This window comes from Gouania willdenowi, chromosome 7 (assembly GCF_900634775.1).
Source record: "Gouania willdenowi chromosome 7, fGouWil2.1, whole genome shotgun sequence".
Classification (NCBI taxonomy): domain Eukaryota; kingdom Metazoa; phylum Chordata; class Actinopteri; order Blenniiformes; family Gobiesocidae; genus Gouania; species Gouania willdenowi.
In genome coordinates this window covers 6,229,474-6,248,238 of record NC_041050.1, presented here as the reverse complement: position 1 = coordinate 6,248,238, position 18,765 = coordinate 6,229,474, and the positions used below count along the sequence as shown (strand labels likewise).

Here is an 18,765-nt window from a genome sequence, read left to right as displayed (position 1 = left end):
TATGTTTTAAAAAAAGAGTATATGTGTGTTTTCAACAGCGATTTTTGAAAAACTGAATTTGGTTGGTTGAATTTGGAAAAAAAAAGTGGGTCGCGTTTTACTAACCGTGGCAAAATGTGGGTCCCAGGGTGAGGCCAGTTGAGAACCCCTGCTCGAAAGGGGTTTGACTCTAAATTTGGCCCCCGGATCTTGAGTTTAACACATGATCTATCGTGTCAGGGTATTGTCCCACCCTTATCGCTAACGATACGCATGGTATAGGTTATAAGTTGCTCTTGAGTCTCTCTTGAAAGACGTTTTTAATTTATTTGGAAACTCAACACTTGGCCTCTTCAACCCTTTACAAATATCACTTGTTGGAAGTTTGTTTCCTCGATTAAAGGCTTTCTGATTGTCATCTCCTATTGGACCTGGAGCCTGACTAAAGTCAGGGGTCCTGAATGATGAATAGGTGGAGCCTATTTCAGAGTTCCACTCCAGTTAATGGGGTTAAGGCGGAGCAGTTCTCTCTCCTTCAGGGCCTCCTGGGAGCGTGTTAGTGCTCGCTCCCTCCAGCTCTGCTCCATTAGCTGCACATTCACAGAAACAAGTGCAAAAAAAAAACCTCAGACACATCTCGTACGGAGCTCAAAGGATGAATTATGTATGTAGAACAGGTTACTTTCTTGTTCTCGTCTCTGTAGGCCATCATTGCACTGCTGTGCTGCAGCCTTTGCTCTCTATCACTGGAGAGGGCGAGTCGGTCCAACTCCTGAAGATGCTCTCCTTCCTTCTCTTTACTTTCCAACTGCAGCTTCAGTGCTGCATGTTTCTCCTCCATCTGCCTCTTTAGCTGCTCCCGCACGTCTTTCCTGCAAAATCATTCATCAACAAAGAAAGAACGATGCAGCGTATGTGGTAAAACAGAGGCTCAAACTCATTTATGGGGCCAAATACAGACCAGTTTTGTTTAATACTTTGACAATGTGCAGATATCTGCAGTATGTGAGACATTCACATTAGCCAAGCAATAAGTAACAGACAGCAGTTGCTGTAGGACAGGCATGGGCAACTAGCGGCCCGGGGCCACAACACACAAAATGACAGAGAAAAACACACAAAAAGCAACGAAAATTCTAAAATACACCAAGCGACTATGAAAAACATACAAAAAAATACACCAAAGTACTCCAGAAATGCGCAGGATGACTACAAATAAATAACTGAAAAATATACAAAACTAACTGACTCATAAATTACAAAACAACAAAAATATACAGGACAGAAAATTATACAAAACGACAACAAAAATGAGCAAAATAACTCTACACACAAGATTAAACACAAAGTTTCACAAAAAAGTCAACAATAAACAGTAATAATAAAAAATAAGGAAAACAACACAACATTACACAAACCCCTTGTTGTTTCTTGTGTCAGTGTCATTATTCTAAAGCTGATATTAAGTGGCCCTGCTGTGATAAAAGTTGCTCATTTCTGCTGTAGGATCTGTGGCGAATTCTTATGTATTTAATGACAATTTTGGGAAAAATTGCAGGATTTGGAAAAAAAAAAAGGAATTCTTTCGACAATTTGCAGGTAAAAATGACTGCATTCATGTGGTTAAAGAATAGGAAATAATGAGCACAGCAAATATTGTGGAATATCATTGAATTTCTAAATTTGGAGGAACTGAATTATTTGATAATTTACAAAATGATTTCAGCAAGTTAATTTTTTTTTTTCTCTCCGAATACTATGTTACAAGGTTGTTATGTTATATCATGATAATATGTTATAAAGTTACATTTATTCAGACAACTTTTTATCAGGAGATTTACTGCCAACTGGTAATTTTCTGAAAAAAGTTAATTTACAAAATTATTAATCTTTTCCCTGTGATTTTTACTTTCTCTTGCGGGCCGATTTGGATGCTCCAACAGGTCTGGATTTGGCCCCCGGGCCATGAGTTTGACTGTCTGTTCAAACAAAAGATATTAGTGCTTAATCCATACCTGTACTCTTCTCTCTCAATACTGGTCCCGTAAAAAGGTTTTCTCCACACCTGATGATACCTGACAGTGACACAGCAGATTTAGGTCAGAAGTAGATGACCAGGTATTATCTATGGCAAATTGTTTGAAATTTGACATCAGTGCTATTAACCATTATTAATCTCTGAATTTTGTTTACAATGCTCAAGTACGCTTCACTTATAAGTGACGCCAAAATAAACATTAATGCTTATGTTATGCACTTTTATTTTTTTTAACGTGATAGCATTTCCTGTGAAACCGGAAGTTTATGCATGTAGCAAATTGAAATTGTAAAGAAAACAAGAAAACGAAGGTGGATGAAAAGATGCTTAAATAGTTACTGGGAGAGTAATTAAAGGCTTTAGCTGCGGTCGAAAGTGGGAACAAGGTATGTTCATTACATATATAAGAATATACATGTGTTTTGGTTACTTTTGTACATGTACAGACACTAATTTTGGAATTTTGAAAGAGCTAATTAAGCTAACATTTTGTTTTTTGTCTTGTTATGTATTTTTATCCAGCTCTTACGTTGGTTTAGCTGGCTAATGATACCAAGGAAAAACTAAAGTAAAAGTAAAATATGTCACTAGTTCTACAACTAGTAGACCAGAAATGTGTACTGTACTACTAGTAGCATTGCATGCTAATAAAGGGGCGGGCATTTGAAAATAGTACAACCAATCAGAGAGCTGGATTTGGGTATTAACCCCTGCTTCATTTAGTTCTACTAGTAATTTTAATGAACTAGTGCTACTAATGAAATTTGGAGTGCACTGGTACTACTAGTAAACATAAAAAAAGTATTAGAAAGTTTATTTGGCCCACTTGTGCACAAGTAGTCCTTATACTAAAGTATTCACTATTAGTACTAAATATCACTGATATGAAGTTTATTGTCATACGGCTTGTCATATTAATGATTAAACCAGTGGACCTGTGATGCTCTCTCCTCTGCATGATCAGCGCCCTCTGGTGGTTGTGGTGGTGAACAGCTGGTGTCTCCAGGCTGACGGTGCGTTTCTGCACCTTAGGTGGATGTAAGGGGTTCAATCTGGGAATGGTCTACATAGAACAACAAGGGTGTCACACTTGTATTAGTCCACAGATGATCATATGTATCATATAAGACATAGGCAACTGACGGCCCTCATACAAAAATACACAAAAAAAAAGCACAAATTACTCCCAAAACATACCAAACGATTGTAAGGCACACAAAAAAACCAGACCAATACAAAACGATTCCCGAAATGCCCAAAAAGATACTCCCAAAAATATACAAAAAAAAAAACAAAAATGCACAAAAGGACTCAAAAAAATTACATAAAAATGCACAAAACTACTGTCAAAATAAAATAAAAAATTGTAGAAAATAAATATAGAACATGAAATGAGGAAAAAAAATACAAAATGAGTCCAAAAACAACAGAAATACAGACAAAATCCTTTGTTCTTTCCTGTATTAATGCTCAAGTTGGTCATTATTCTAAATGCTGACATGAATGTCGATAATTAAGCCCTGGAATCAGACAATCAACATTTTGTGGCTCCCGCTGTGATAACAGGTGCCTATTTCTGTTATTAATTGTGATGTGGGCCAGATCTGAGAAATCTTTTCAATAATCTACGATAGTATCTACTGCTCACAATGAAGTAACTTTTTAATTAAAGAGCGTAATATTAATCAACAAAGAAGCAAAAGTTGTTGATCTGTAACTAAATATTCTGTATTCCCTCTCATTCTTTTTCTGAAAAATCCTTCCACAGGCCAAAATGGATGCTATGATGCGTCCGTTTTGGCCCACTGGCCATGAGTTGAACACGTGTGATCCAGAAGGTAGATTAAGTGTCAGTATTTTATTTTTCCCTTTTGATCAAAGGGAATCAAGTTCAAACATCCGATTGAACTTGATTTAAAGCCCGTCAGCTTAAGGTCTCACATGGGGGCTTGTCCAGCGCCGTGGAGAGTCTGTGATGAAGGGTAATGTCATGGGAGTGACCATGAAGCAGCGACTCTGTCGGACTGCGGGAGAGTCCAGAGGAATGTGGACCGGTGTGGAAGCGATGGAGATGGCGGCTGTTGTAATGAAGAAATAATAATGAAAAACAGACTAAAAGCAATAACAGAGAAAAAAACACATCTTACGTAGTTTCAACCTGTAGCTCATGGTGTTTTCAGTCCAGTCTGCGCTCAATGGAAAGTCCCAACACTTCAAATCTCACTGTAGTTTACTTTCTTTACACTGCAGCTTTCATTTTAAAGCAATCTTCAAATGTTAAAGTAACCTTGACTAAACCAAAACCCTGCTGTGATGCTTGTCGATGGTTAAACAGTGGCATGTCACTGTGTTGTTGGACTGTTTAAAGGTGGCAACAGTTACCATGGGAATCAAGCCACCACCCATCAATAAAAAAATAAAAGAAAGCTGCTGTTTAGAGTTGTTGTGCAACGATGCACTCATGGAGATCATTAGCATGTAACAGCGGATAAACCAGAAACAGACAGAGGATTACTTCCAGACCTCATTAAAGAACAAAGGATTAGATTATATCATCAATCGAAGAGTGCGGCGTAAATATTTATTTGAACATCATACATTTCTAAGACTTCTTAAAAGGCTCAAAAGGCTTAATTAGCATAATAATAACAAGATTAACATGATAACTTCATGATAAACAATGAACAGTTAGATATGAGCAGTTCTTTCTTATAACATGACTGATCCATAGCCACTGATTCCTGCTTTTCAGATTCCCAGTGTGTCATGGTTCTCCCAGAGCCAGGCGTGGTATTTATTCAACATGTGGTCCTCAGGTGTGACCTTTGGGGGGAAAAAGGAGAAATAAAATCTGGTTTTAGCTTTAAATAAATAAAATATCACATTACAGAGCTGATGTCCCCACCTGTCTCCATTCTTCCACACAGAAGATCCGGTACGAGTCGTTGCCATACTTGCCGATACCGTGCAGCTCGATGGGGTAATGCCATTGTTTAGTGATGTATTCATCTGCCCAGGAGGAAACACAGAGGCTGTAAGGTGAACTGTGATACTTTTAAAAGTATTTCAAGAACCGAGTCAAAAGTAAAAGAAGATGTTAGATGTTAGAAAGGATGTTTCTACAAACAAATACATCAAACACCTGTTATCGCCCTGGAAACTAAAGATGTAACACAATGTTTCTCATTGGAAAGCAATGTTCACTCACAAACAGGGTTTAAATTAAAACTGTCATGCAGCAATGGTCGGGGCCAGGCAAAACAAGACAGCAGCTGTTAGCAAGTAAAGGCACGTTTCAAACGGCTGTCAAAAATGTGGGTGACAAAATTCCACAAGTACACATAATGCACCTCAACGGCATGGAGGTGTTGGTAATTTGTTGTTAATGATTTATTGGAAACGTGAGTGAAAAACGGATGTTTAAAAATCCAATTTTTGCATCGACTCCAAATGCTCAATGAGAAGGAAATTCAAAATGCTAAAAAAAAGTCAGTTTCTGAGATAAAATTCTGATATTTTCCAAAAATCATCTACCATAACTCCAATGTTTTCATTGTTTAAAAAAAAAAAACAAGAATTTACAAGTATACGTTTACAATACTGTCAATTATTTTGATGCACTGTATTTTTGATGAATCAAAAATCTGTGTGTATCGTGTCAATTGAGCAAATATTGTTTGAGGAAATGGTTTAATTAGTGATGGACTTCATAATTTGCAATATTTTCTTCAGTATTGTGGTTACATTTGGATGAAAGTTGCAAATCTGTAGCACATATGAATTATTTATTGTGAATTCTCAAAAGTTTGAACTTCAGAGGCTTCTTCGCTCAAAGGAGGAGGAAGAAGAAGAAGTTAATGGAGGATGAAAATAGGTGCCTGGTATAATAGAGCTGGATTCGATGTCCAGACCTGAGAAGCGGATGATTGTCTTGGCTCTGAGTTTATAAAGTCCCAGTGGCTTCATCAGCTCAGACATGGGCTTCCATTCAGCCTCACGCGTCACTTCTGCAGACGGGTATCGCTCAAAAAACTGCCACAGCACAGGGATCGCCATTTTTCCTGGATTCACAGAACGTGAGAGAAAAACCATGAGTCGGCTCTTGTTAATGCAACATACAGATGTCTCTAGCTCTTGTCCCTCACCACTTGTTTTGTTGAGAAATATGGTTGCTACCAGGAGCTTCCAGGGGTCATGAAACAGGGTTTCCTGGATGAGGTTGAAGGGCGACCGAGGGGGTGTCCACTTCCTAAAGGCCTTCCTCCTGGGTGGGCTGATTTCTGTGTATAAACAATGTAAATATCATTAAAACCCAACACAACTTCTTAACATGTGAAATTAAATAAACTCACGCTACTGAATATGAGCTGAGAATTTGTGATGTTTACCATCTCGTAAGAGTTTTCCTTTGAAGTACGGGCTGGTTTTTCGCTTGTTCTCTGAGTTTCTGGGCTCTGGAAACATGGCGAGCGAAGAGACGAATGACCACTCCAAAACAAACCAATAATATACAACAACTGATGAGCTTTGCACAAAGAAAAAGTGATGTATAAGCGAGTTATTATTGGTTAAAGTAAAAACTATATCATTTTTAATATCACAAATTTCTGGTGACCCCAAATACTTTATTTTCCTTTTGGAATTACTTTTTCAACATGTTTGTTGTACTGTGTTACAAATACTAAATTAGTTTGTGGCTAAATTGTGGATATTAAACTTTGATGTGTTAATAGCCTCATTGCTAGTATTGTGTATTTTGTTGTTTTGTGTTTGTTTGTTTATCTATGTGCACTTGTGTTTAGGATAAACTCCAAGACTAAGTACTGTCTTTTTATGTATACTTTGTGCTTGGCTGTATGTCTTTTTATGTCTTAGTGTGTCACATGTAAAATGTTAAAACTCATAAATAAAGTAAAAAAAAAAAAAAAAAAAAAAACACAGAGTAGCCAGGTTTATTGATTTAAAAAAACAAACATTTATATTTTTTTTATTTATATATTTTTTATTTTATTATATTTTAGATTTATGTTTGAGAAAGTGAAAATATAGAATACAGTTGTTCATGATTGTGTGTTGTTTTAATTTTGAAAATAATAATTAAAAAAAATCTAATCAAACACATTTTAGGCGACCCCACATGGGGTCACGATCCCAAGGTTGAAAAACACCATTATAACGTCACTGTGGACTGTTCAAAGGTTTGTGAGATACAGCACTTACTACTGTGAGCTTCTTGCCTTGGTGTGCAGCCCCCGCCCCCACCATCACTGTCAGGTAACATCCCAGTGTGTTCCACAGCCTGAGGCCTGTCACTGTCACTCTGTGGTTCACATGTAGGATGGTCGTCACCTTTGCTGTGAATCACTCTCTCCTCTCCTTCACTCTCACCTTCGTTCTCGCCGTCAGTGACATGTTTAACAGTCAGAGATGGGACTGAAGGCTGTGCTTCAGTGTAAACCATCACAGTATTTTGTTTATTACTAGACGGTGTCAGCCTCAGTAACTTTGCTCTCAGCAGCCCCGTTCTCTGAGGGCTCGCCTGCTGATTGATATCATCCTCTTTCTTCGATGGAGATCCTTTCAAGCAACAATTTATCACGTCGTTTTCATTTTTAACCTTTGTCATTTCTGCAATGGCTTCACTTTCCTCCTGCGGTTGCTCTGCAAACATCTTCTTTGACTTCTTTTGTTTCCCATTGGGCGAGACCACTTGCAAAGAGATGACATCATTTTTGGACGCAGTGAAATCAAACGGAGTCAGGTTTACGTCCACTTCTCCACTTTTTAGGAGGAAAGCCTTCAGTGATGCTTTTGACCGAAACCTTTGACCCTGCGGACTTCAGGAAATGAATTATACAATGGTTCAACTGCAGCATCCATTACCACTGGAGCTCAGTAACAAAGCAATGCTGTTAACATCAGGAAATATGTACGAATATTATGTATGAATAAGTGAATTTTTAACACCAAGACTAGATTATCATCATCTCAGATGCATTCAAGAAACTAAGAATATTCTTTCTAACAACTTGAGCCCATTTTTGCTTATTTTTATAATTTTTCTGTAACTACATGACCAAACGTTCCATATTTTAACCTATTTTCATCACTTTTCCTTCATGTATTTTTGCTCCTTTTAATGCATTTTTGCTAGATTACGCCCATATCTGCCCCTTCTCTATCAAACTTGAATGTTTTTTTCTGCACACTTCTTCCACTTTCAAGAAATTTTCAGCACTTCCACCACTTTTCCCACTTAATGTCGCTAATGTAGATCCATTATTGTCCCTTTTAACCTTTTCTCACCATATTTGATGTTTTTTTTTTTTTCTTTTGCCATTTTAACCACATTCACCATTTGTCATGCCCATTATTTGTCAAATCGTTACTACTAATTGTTCCAATATTGACACTTTTTTTTTTACCACTTTTTCTGTCCGTTCTTGGCCACTCTAATTTGCAACTTTACAACTAAAACCCCATTTCACCACATTTCCCACTATTTTTTTTTGTTGTCACTTTTAAGTTATAACTCATTTTATTTCTGATTAAAACAATGGATTTACATTTTTAAGGTGACTATATACTAGGATGCAAATAATAACAAACATCCTGGAAAATAATGGATATTATTCAGATAATTAAATAAATGTGGTTTTTACAGATTCATAGAACAATGAACCATAATTTTGCTGACTTTATGGATTTTTTTAAATATGCTACCATAGGTTGAGGCTGCTGGGGTGCCTTTGTATTGCACCGATCACCTCTTATTTTGTCACTCTTGACAACATTAAATATTCCAAGTCTCTCTTGCACTTGTAGTGTGTGCTTTCTTTTAGAATCAGATTCAGTTTTATTTGCCAAGTACAGAAATACAAGTAATTTAGCTTGTTGGATGCTGCAAAGAAACACAATAATAATAATCATTCCCCTCCCTCTTTCTGTAGTCTTTTTCAGATATCCTGCCTATGAGGTAATGGTTTGTCATCTGTTGTTCTGCTCTCGCCAGCTTATGATATCTTGCCTGATGTTATTGCTCCTGCTCCACTTTATTTTGATCTTTTTCATCATTAAATCAATTACAAAGTGAAAGTGACCCACCTTGTAATGTACACATCCATTTTTCCTGCTGTTTTCCCTGATTTCCTCTGCTTTACCTCTCTGATCCAGCCAGGAGGCAAAACAACAGCAGAACATGCACAGTCTTCATCTTTGATATTCGTTTTTCTACTCATCTCCAGAGTGATTTCCCAGCTCAAAAACTGCTTTTAAAATCCGTGCAATCCATTCATTGGTTGTGTCATTTTCTTTTCTAAAAATTAGAACTAAAAAAAAGTCACAACATGTGCACAACGACTTAAAAAGAAAACACAAAAATTAAAATAGATGCGCTGATCCTTGGAATTGCTGTTTCATACTGACTCATGTCTGTAAACACAAACCAGGAAGTGTCCCATCCTCTCCGAGTCTGCGCAGTACGACCAAAGCGGAGTCACGGTCTGTGACGTCACATCTAAGCGGAGAAACAGACCAAATGAGCATCAACAACCTGTAGATTAAAAACCACCAGCGCCCATAAGGTGGACATGAAAGCTGTTTTAGCGTGGAAGGAAACAATCCGTGAACAATGGTAAGAGTATAATTCAGTCATGACTTTGGCCAATCATTGCTCAAAGCTGGGGATGCGACGCTCGGTGGGTAGCAACGGTGGTTGCTATGTAAACCAGTGCTAGCCAGCTAACTAGCATTAGCTCTGCAACAATCCCTATCACTGTTGATATACATATATACCAGATGCATAAATAGGTTATTATACATTCTATTATGATGCAGATACATTTGCTTACACAATGCGTAGTCAATTAGCCACCGTAGCTAATATGCTAACTCGTGAAATGTTTAGTAGGTGCTGCTTTCGTATGTTCTGAATAAACTAAATTTAATACATAAAGAATAACAACATTAGTGTCGACGGAGGTATTTTTTCTACTAAATTTTCATTTGTTGACGACTATGATTTATTACCACAAATCATGTTTAACACAAAAAAAGGCTAATGAATAGGAACTGAAATCTTGGGGATACATATGTCCTACTGAGTTATTTTGGAAAACTATTAGTTAATTCATTTCTTCCATTTGTCTATAATGTTTGATATTAACATTTCTTGATTGTCTGATCCAAGAGCCACATTATTAACATCCATGTCAGTATAATAATGACAAGTCTGAGTATTAATACAGAAAAGGACAAAGGATCTTTGTATTTTTGTTGTCGGTTTGTATATTTTTGCTGTTATTCGGTGTCATTTTTTAAGTGTGTATTTTTTTCTAACTTTGTATTTTTGTTTTTTATGTGTTTCTGTTGTTGTTTTGTATATATTTTTTTTGTTTTTCTGTGAATTTTTGTCATCTTGTGCTTTTGGAGTCATCCTTGAGTATTTTTGTTTCCTTATGTGTATTTTTCCTGTGGTTTTGTATTTTTTTGGAGTAACTGAGCATTTCTGTTGTACAGAATCAGAAGTCCTTTAATTATCCCAGGGGGAAATTGCTTTTGTTACAGCCGCTCAAGAAAATATCACAAATAAAAGAATACAACTTTTAACAAGATAAAAAGAACGAAAGAATAAATGTTAAATAAGTGTATAATTAAGTAAAAGACTGTTATAAATAAGGAATCAGAATTAGATCGAGGGCCATGCCCATGTCTGCTGTATCGTATAAATATAATTTCTTGGTGGTCTTATTCGGATCATTTTGCTGATGTATTAATTGATATTATTAAACATTGTTTTTATAGTGTTTATGACCTTGCCTTCAAGCCAGATGGGAGCCAGCTCATCATTGCTGCAGGGCTTCGTGTCCTGGTAAGGCATTGGATCTACAAACTTCATCATAATTATTATTGTTATTGTTATTATTATTGTAATGATGATAATAAAAAATAATGAATATGAAAATTAAATTTTTTGTGGCAGGTTTATGATGCTACAGATGGAGCTCTTATTCAACCTTTAAAGGGACACAAGGACATTGTGTACTGCGTTGCTTATGCCAAAGATGGTATTCATCTCCTTTTTACCTTTCTTACCAGCATTTTTCTTTATTAGTCATCTATTGTGATTATAAAGCAAATATTGTCTTTGGCAGGTAAAAGATTTGCCTCGGGGTCAGCTGACAAAAGCATCATTATCTGGACTTCTAAACTAGAGGGTATCCTAAAATATACGTAAGTGTTTCTTAAAATCACAACATGAATATTACACAGTCAATCATAACTTTATTACACCTACACTATGATTTGCGATGAGTAATTCATCTTTTATTCTGTTTGCTTATCTACAGTCACAATGACTCTATCCAATGTGTAGCCTACAACCCTGTCACGCACCAACTTGCTTCCTGCTCTTCTAGTGACTTTGGTGAGCCCTCCTTACATTAAACAGTATTGTTATGGTTCAAATTTCAATGGAATTCATCTTTTGACTTGATACATTTTTAGGTCTGTGGTCACCAGAGCAAAAATCTGTTAATAAACATAAAGTGAGCAGTAAAATAACATGCTGTGGGTAAGTGAAGTGAAGTGTTTATCCCTATCGCTTAACAAGATGGTTTTGAAATTTCACTTCATACATTGGGTTTTCATGGCTTCTTTTGATGGCAGGTGGACAAACGATGGGCAATATCTTGCCCTGGGCATGATGAACGGTGTGGTGAGCATAAGGAACAAAAACGGAGAAGAGAAGGTAAAAATTGAGCGTCCTGGAGGATCCTCCTCTCCTATTTGGTCCATAGCTTGGAATCCATCGAAGTAAGTGCTGAAAGAATGAAAGTCTGTCTTTTCATTAAGAGCAAACAGACCTAATTTATACAGTACACACTGCTTTAATGACCACCGAAGTATTCCCAAAGCACTTTACCATATCACCCCACATTTACACTCACATTTTCGACCAGTTGGACAGAGCAGTTCATTGTCTTGCCCAAGGAGTCTTTAACACGCAGTGAAATCGAACCTCCAACCTCTCGATCAGTAGATAACCCCTCTACCACCTGAGCTACTGCTTCTTTTTTTTTTTGCATGTCACCAAGGCTCAACATTATTGCTTGGCGAAAGAAGTATTTTTTGGTTTTGTTTCTTTAAAGTATAAAACACATTGGATAATTGGAATACTTGGACACAATCCTGAAAACACCATCAGTCATGGCCTAAGCTTTACAATAAGGCCTCGGGTTAGCCGTGTTGAGTGTTTTTTAAGTGTGGAGGCTGCAAGAGGCAGAAGTAGACAAAGAGGATGTGCATTAAGGACACAAGGTAATTTGCAGAGACCTATTTCAGATTAAAATAAGGGTAACTTTGTTTAACAATTGATGCCTACAGTAATAGTGATTATATTGCCATTTCACGTTTGGTTGTTGTAAACCATTTTGTTGTCGAGAAAAACAAAAATGGAAGATTCTCCAAGAAATGTTTATCTGTAAAAAAAAATTCTATTCTTTTAGTGAAAGAATAAAAACAGTAAAGCCTAGAGTGTTTAACGTTAAGTATATTCGTGTGTTAGTTGCTACTGATCTATAGGTGTTTTGAAATGATGGAAATGTGTATTAGTTTGACACCAAAATGGCATTCAGTCAAAGGGATTGTTCAGTTTATAGAAGTTAGTAGTTTATCCTCAGGTATTGTGTGTAGAGGATCTGTGAGCAGAACTTTGGATATCATGTTAAGCAGGAGTGTCAAACTCATTTTAGTTCAGGAGCCAAATACAGAGAAGTTTGATCTCAAGTGGGCCACAGATTTTTTGCAGGTAATTTCATCATTAATGTGCCCTAGTTTGCACTTCTGCATATATGTAATATGTAAGAAACCGACCATATACAAACAATAAGTGATATACTGTATATCACTCCCAACAGAATTTTTAATTTAAGTTTTTTAAATTTTGTGACCAATTTCTATTTAAGTAAGGGAAATATTATGTAATAATATGAGGACAATTGAAGGATTTTTTTAACAATTTAGTGTTTTTTTAATAGTTTAACATTAAAAATGACTGCAATCATGTGATATAAGAACCAGAAGTGTTGAGTTTCATTTACACAATTATTCATGTTTTCTCTGTATTTTTTACTTTCTCCTACTGGCCGAATCGCATTCTCCAAAGGGCTGGATTTGACCCTCGGGCCATAACTTTGACATGTGTGTTAAAGCAATCAACAAAAACTGTAAAAGGGAATTGCTTTTTGTTTTTTCTTCAGGCCAGCAGGGGGCAGTGCTAAGCTAGGAAGTGGTGGAGCTATTCTGCCTGTTGTTAGCTTGACAGTCCAAGCCAGACACACCCCTGAAGCTCCAATTATAAGAAATTTGTATTTCTCAGCAAAGAAAACAGCAGAGAAAATCATGTTTTATGTAAATGATTAAAATGCAAGAATGGCCAAAATACTGTATTGCTTCATATTTTATAGTATCTTTGATCATTAGAAAATTTAAACAATAGGTCAACTCTAGGGCAGTGACTGTTGAACTCCTGGGAATGATTTTGTTGTTTTGAAGATTCAGGAATGCAACGGCAGGTTAGATGGGAACTTGGACCTCGATTTACATGTAAAATAAAATAAAAATGTTCACAGATCCAAAATCTAATGATGGCTTTATTTGCATTTATGTGACATGTCCTCTAATTAGCGGGAAGTCACTTTGGTTTTTAATGCCATCAGCACTAGCACAGACAGCTGTCGGCAGTAGCTGCTCTAGCCTGAGGTTATCCTGCTGTATTTTCACAGGGATGAGCACAATGACATTCTGGCTGTGGCAGACTGGGGCCAGAAGCTTTCCTTCTACCAGCTCAGCGGAAAACAGGTGAGTATCGAGTTTGTGTCATGAAAAAAACAAAAAAAACAACCTCAAACCTGAAACCACCATATAAGGCTGTGATTGCAAAACACTCACTGTCAAATAAATGACTTCATAGGAAATACCAGGAAACATGAATATTTGAGCCAGTATCAGGTGACTGGATGGGCTGTGACTCGCTCAAGCAAAACAAAAATGATCATTGTTTATCCAAATTATTTAGCCTTTGCTGAGTTTAAGATGTGTGTTTCCTGTTGTAATCATGCTGTCAGGGTCTATTGAAACCATAACAGTTTACTGGAAGTGATCCCACTCTGCTTAAATGCGCTCCTCTCTGCCCCTCTTTCCTCATGAATTCCCTGTGGGCACTATCGTAATTATAGATAGATATGCACTGTTCATTACGCCGCCGTCACGCCCGAGGCTCATATAATGCCATTGGCCTATTTATCTGTTTAAATGAACATTCTGTTTCGATTACAACACCAGGAATTGTTTGCAATGAAAGAAAAATAATGATGTGAAGCTTTTATCTGGGATGATGAGAAACAGATGTAGAGAAGTGGGTGACCTGATATGATGCTGTTCAAATCGTCTTTGAACACCAATACAAAAGAGGCGATTTAAACCAGAGAAACTCTTCTTTGTCTTTTTATCAAACACTTGAAGGGATTGCTGAATGTAGTGAAGACTTTGAAGTGTGTCGGTCTAGACACTGGGAAGTGTTGCCTCATGCCCCTGGGCAATAAAGGCAAGACTTATTTTTTCTTTCTTTCTAATGCCTTTGTTTCTTTTTGTGTTCCTCAGATAGGAAAAGACAGCAGTCTCACCTATGACCCGTGCTGCGTCAGCTATTTCCCAAAGGGCGAATATATAGTAATGGGCGGCTCTGATAAACAGGCGTCCTTGTACACCAAAGATGGTGTGCGCTTGGGAGCCATTGGAGAGCAGAATTCCTGGGTGTGGAGCTGTCGGGTGAAGCCTGACTCCAACTTTGTGGTGAGTCTTAAAACCAAGTCATTACCTCCACCAAGGAGGTCATATTTTCACCTGCGTTTATTTATTTATTTAATTATCTGTTCGCAGGATTACATCAGAAGTACTAATCAAAGATGGACCTTAGGTCACATGTGTCAAACTCAAGGCAAATAGAGAATTAAATTTGGCCCACAAGAGAATGTTAAAAATATGGAAAACCATGAATCAATGTGTAAATCACCAACTAATTTAGTTGTAGATATCTCAGCCCTTCTGAATACACAAATTTAATGAAACTCCACAATCTTTGAAGAATCGCAATTTTCCCATGCTTTTATCACATCTCAAATTGTTCAAAGAACTCAGTTTTACTGAAATTATTTCTCTTATATCCCCACCCCCCCCGGCCTAAACTAAAATCAGTTTGACACCCATGCCTTAGGGCTTAGGTCATGAAAGATTCCATTACATTTTGGAGGGGATCTGGATCAATATCCCGATTTTGGATCAGTTTAAAAAAATCCCCATCGCTCATCATTGGCAAAATTTCTTTTCTTTTTTTTTTTCCTCCTTCTTCTTGGCGAAATTTCAAAAATTCACATTTTGGTTCATAATCGACCAACCTCATGAAATTTGACTCAGTTATGTCGAGTTAGTTTCTCAATCACTCCACCTAGATTAATCCGGATCAGCTCCTGTTTGTCACCTTTAGTTTAAGGAAAAAAATGGGTGAGTCCATATATTTGGACCTATTGTATGCTTAATGGGGATATAAATCTCTTCCAAGCCTAAAAAGTGCGAATGATTATGATACCATGATTAGGATCACTGATTCAGTTAACTGACAGTGACAAAGAGGAGATTTTGGCACTTGGCGGAGGTTTGCGTTCTCTGAGTGCTCTTGTTTGTTTTAAAACCTCACAGATTACACACTTTATCACAATAGGAGGCCAAACCATAGGTTCTAATCTTAAAACAAATAAAATCACAAACTTCACTCATCACCCAGTCTGTTTTTAATTTAATTCAGACCTGATAACAGACTAGTGCACGGATACAAATAGTGTCATTATTTTGCAGTCACACCTTCACAGCTCCTCCTTTCGCTGTGTTTAAACTCAAAGTGATAAAGCACACAGGAGATGATCGCTGGCAGATTCTCTCAAGTTGTGGAGTGTAGATGCTTTAACAACAGGAACGTTTTGCCACTCTCACAGTCTTTTCTTGGAGGTGTTAATAGGATGTACTGCTACGTCGTTGTTCTCTGATCTAGGTGTTGGGCTGCCAGGATGGGACCATCGCCTGCTATCAACTTATCCTCAACACAGTGCATGGCCTCTACAAAGACCGCTATGCTTACAGAGACAACATGACTGACGTCATCGTCCAGCACCTCATCACTGAGCAAAAAGGTGCATTCTTGCTCCATTAGAGCAGGGGGTCAGCAAGGTGGTTGAACACAGACATGAACATTGAAGAACAGTCATGTAGAGACGGGGCCATCTATAAGGGGGAATAAAGGGGGAAGATATTTGGGGTCCATCCATAAAGTCAGCAAAATGATGGTCCATTGTTCTAGGAATCTGTGATAACCACATTTATTTATTTATCCGAATAATATCCACTGTTATTCAGGAAGTTTATTATTATTTGTGCCATAGTATATGCCCTTTGATTGTTTGTAAACGTTGTGACTTATTTTGTTGGGTGGGTCTTAGCCTGGAGGCAAAACACCATGGATATACTGTATATAAACACTAGATGATTTACCCTCGCTGCTAGACAATGGGGAGCGACGTAGCAACGAGGCAACCATCTTACCTCAGACAGCTGGCCTTGCTCGTTACATCAATGTCAATGGTGCATGTACTATTGAAATCACCTTAACTTGCTCAATTTTTAACCAATTTTCAAACGACAAGCAGCAAACATGTACAAGCATCCTATGTCATGCCTGCAGTACATACTGTATAATAAGGTTTGTAATAAGGCAAACCGTTTGTAAATCCGTCAATATTTCATCGAGTTAAGGGTATTTTTGTTAAAGCTGATCACTCAATTTCCAACAGCTGCCGTAGAGTGCATCAGAATGTCAGTTGTCTGAGGTAAGATGGCCGCCATTGAGCTACGCTGGCGAATCCCGCTTGTGTCATCTAGTGTTTATATATATCTATGCTTTAGGCACTCGTGACGTGGGCCATTAAGGGGTCTATATAGTCGTCATAAAGATGTAAATCCTTGTTTTAATCAGAAATAAAAATGGGTTAAAAGTGGCCAAAAATGGCGGAAAAAGTGGCGAAATGGGATTTTAAAAACCACAGAAATTGGTTAAAAGTTGCAAATTAGAGTCGTTAAAAACAGACAGACAAAATGGTAAAAAAGGGTTCAAAGAGTCAATATTGGCTTAAAAGTGACTGAAATGGGTAATGCGATTTAAGAAGTAAGAACAAGTAGTTTACACTGGCAAATAATGGGCTTCACAAATGTGAATGTGGTTAAATTGGCAAAAATAAGCATGAAATGTGGTGAAAAGAGGTGAAAAAGGAAAATAATGGGTCAACATATGCGACATTAGGTAGAAAAAGTGGTGGAAAGGGTTTATAAGTGCCAAAAATGTCTTGAAAGTGAAACAAATGTGAAGAAGCATTGGAGTAATGTAGCAAAATTGCATTAAAAGGAGCAAAAATATGGCAAGAAAAATTGATGAAAATAGGTTAAAATAGGGCAAGTCTGGTGTAGTTGTAAAGGGTAAAAATAAGCAAAAATGGGATCAAATTGTGCAAAAATGATTCTTAGTTTCTTGAAGGCATCTGGCGACCCCCTTCCTGTGTCTTCCGACCCCAAATGGGGTCCTGACCTCAAGGTTGAGAACCCCTGTATTAGAGGAGAAGTTCAATGATTAACATGTAGTGGTGACACCATCTTGGCTGTGGTAAAGAGACAAAAACATGGTCTAGATTTCCCGATAGTTCTATCATGTTAGGCTTAATGTGTGATTTTAAACAGAAGAACATCGTAATTCTTGGAAAAAGGTGACACAAGTCTTTTTTCCACAGTGAGGATTAGGTGTCGCGATCTGGTGAAGAAGATCGCCATCTACAGAAACCGTCTGGCCATCCAACTGCCTCAGAAGATCCACATCTACGAGCTCTACTCGGACGACTCGTCAGACATGCACTATCGCATCAAGGAGAGAATCAGCAGGAAGTTTGAGTGCAACTTGCTGGTGGTGTGTTCGCAGCACATCATTCTCTGTCAGGTCAGAACAGACTCAGCATCTTAGATGTCACGTCATGTTACAGTTAAAAAAAAAAAAAAAAAGTTTAATATCAGTTTAGAATTCAAGATTAATTTTGCAAAGGCAGATAACTCAGTTTTTATACATTTTCAGAAATTACGTTTTTTTAATGATTTAATTCAGGTGATATGTGTTAAATTAAGGTTGAGTAGCTTTGACTGAGAAGAGGATATAAACCCTCAAAAATATGGAGGTAGATTTGTGTCTTTATAAATTAATCCAAAAAAAAAAAAACTCCATAAAAAAAAATCACTTTAATTCAAAAAAGTTTACTTCAATCAAAAATAAATATTTTTAATCAAAGAAAAAAAGTGTTCAAATGCAAAAAAAATATTTGAGACCCAAATAATTGCATTTAAAACAATTTTCTTCTTTAAAAATGTTTTTATTTTATTTTATTGAAGTCATCTTTTTTGTATTTAAGCCATATAACGGGTAGTACATTTGTGTCTTTTATATTCAATCAAAAATTAAAACATTTCACTCAAAGAAAATTTTTTTTTTTCAATATTAAAAAAAGTGTTAGAACATGATTTATTTTTGATTGAATAATAAAGACATAAATCTACCTTCATACAAAAACTGCTGAACTTTGATTTTGCTCATTTCACCTGAACTA

General features: G+C 37.0%; 3 protein-coding genes across 5 annotated transcripts in view; 1 reads left to right on the top strand and 2 right to left on the bottom strand.

Annotated features, from left to right (window-relative positions):
* Positions 1-84: 84 nt before the first annotated feature.
* Positions 85-4,453, bottom strand: LOC114467699 (uncharacterized protein D1044.6-like). 2 transcript variants are annotated; one of them, XM_028454193.1, is made up of 6 exons: positions 4,165-4,453; positions 3,959-4,095; positions 2,953-3,080; positions 1,995-2,054; positions 662-851; positions 85-569 (listed from the first exon to the last, which is right to left on the bottom strand). In XM_028454193.1, exons 1-6 carry the CDS (start codon positions 4,184-4,186, stop codon positions 459-461), a joined length of 648 nt encoding a protein of 215 aa, XP_028309994.1. In that variant the 5' UTR covers positions 4,187-4,453; the 3' UTR covers positions 85-458. The 2 variants fall into 2 exon arrangements, with proteins under 2 accessions (XP_028309994.1, XP_028309995.1); XM_028454194.1 differs by having other exon boundaries at positions 4,176-4,453.
* A 126-nt stretch (positions 4,454-4,579) lies between these two features.
* Positions 4,580-9,502, bottom strand: mbd4 (methyl-CpG binding domain protein 4). 2 transcript variants are annotated; one of them, XM_028454187.1, is made up of 7 exons: positions 9,122-9,502; positions 7,238-7,854; positions 6,406-6,471; positions 6,163-6,297; positions 5,929-6,078; positions 4,923-5,026; positions 4,580-4,840 (listed from the first exon to the last, which is right to left on the bottom strand). In XM_028454187.1, the coding sequence occupies exons 1-7, from the start codon at positions 9,253-9,255 to the stop codon at positions 4,766-4,768; spliced, it is 1,281 nt and encodes a 426-aa protein (XP_028309988.1). In that variant the 5' UTR covers positions 9,256-9,502; the 3' UTR covers positions 4,580-4,765. The 2 variants fall into 2 exon arrangements, with proteins under 2 accessions (XP_028309988.1, XP_028309989.1); XM_028454188.1 differs by having other exon boundaries at positions 7,238-7,847.
* Positions 9,493-18,765, top strand: part of ift122 (intraflagellar transport 122 homolog (Chlamydomonas)) — a 33,908-nt gene continuing 24,635 nt past the window's right edge. Inside the window, exons 1-11 of the mRNA XM_028454169.1 lie at positions 9,493-9,650; positions 10,820-10,886; positions 10,998-11,082; positions 11,170-11,248; positions 11,365-11,441; positions 11,522-11,588; positions 11,684-11,830; positions 13,801-13,876; positions 14,678-14,869; positions 16,122-16,260; positions 17,905-18,107. Coding sequence (XP_028309970.1) covers positions 9,607-9,650; positions 10,820-10,886; positions 10,998-11,082; positions 11,170-11,248; positions 11,365-11,441; positions 11,522-11,588; positions 11,684-11,830; positions 13,801-13,876; positions 14,678-14,869; positions 16,122-16,260; positions 17,905-18,107 — 1,176 coding nt within the window. The 5' untranslated portion in view covers positions 9,493-9,606. The remainder of the gene's footprint in view (positions 9,651-10,819; positions 10,887-10,997; positions 11,083-11,169; positions 11,249-11,364; positions 11,442-11,521; positions 11,589-11,683; positions 11,831-13,800; positions 13,877-14,677; positions 14,870-16,121; positions 16,261-17,904; positions 18,108-18,765) is intronic.

What these genes read in the sequence shown, in the direction of transcription:
- mbd4 (XM_028454187.1), bottom strand. Translation starts at nt 9,255, where the DNA reads ATGAGTAGAAAAACGAATATCAAAGATGAAGACTGTGCATGTTCTGCT. An exon ending in ATGGATGTGTACATTACAAG is followed by an intron (nt 7,855 to 9,121) that starts GTGGGTCACTTT and finishes CATTTCCTGAAG; the next exon opens with TCCGCAGGGTCAAAGGTTTC. An exon ending in ATTTCTCAACAAAACAAGTG is followed by an intron (nt 6,079 to 6,162) that starts GTGAGGGACAAG and finishes CTGTGAATCCAG; the next exon opens with GAAAAATGGCGATCCCTGTG.
- LOC114467699 (XM_028454193.1), bottom strand. Translation starts at nt 4,186, where the DNA reads ATGAGCTACAGGTTGAAACTAC. An exon ending in ATTGAGAGAGAAGAGTACAG is followed by an intron (nt 852 to 1,994) that starts GTATGGATTAAG and finishes ATGATTTTGCAG; the next exon opens with GAAAGACGTGCGGGAGCAGC. An exon ending in ACAGAGACGAGAACAAGAAA is followed by an intron (nt 570 to 661) that starts GTAACCTGTTCT and finishes GTGAATGTGCAG; the next exon opens with CTAATGGAGCAGAGCTGGAG.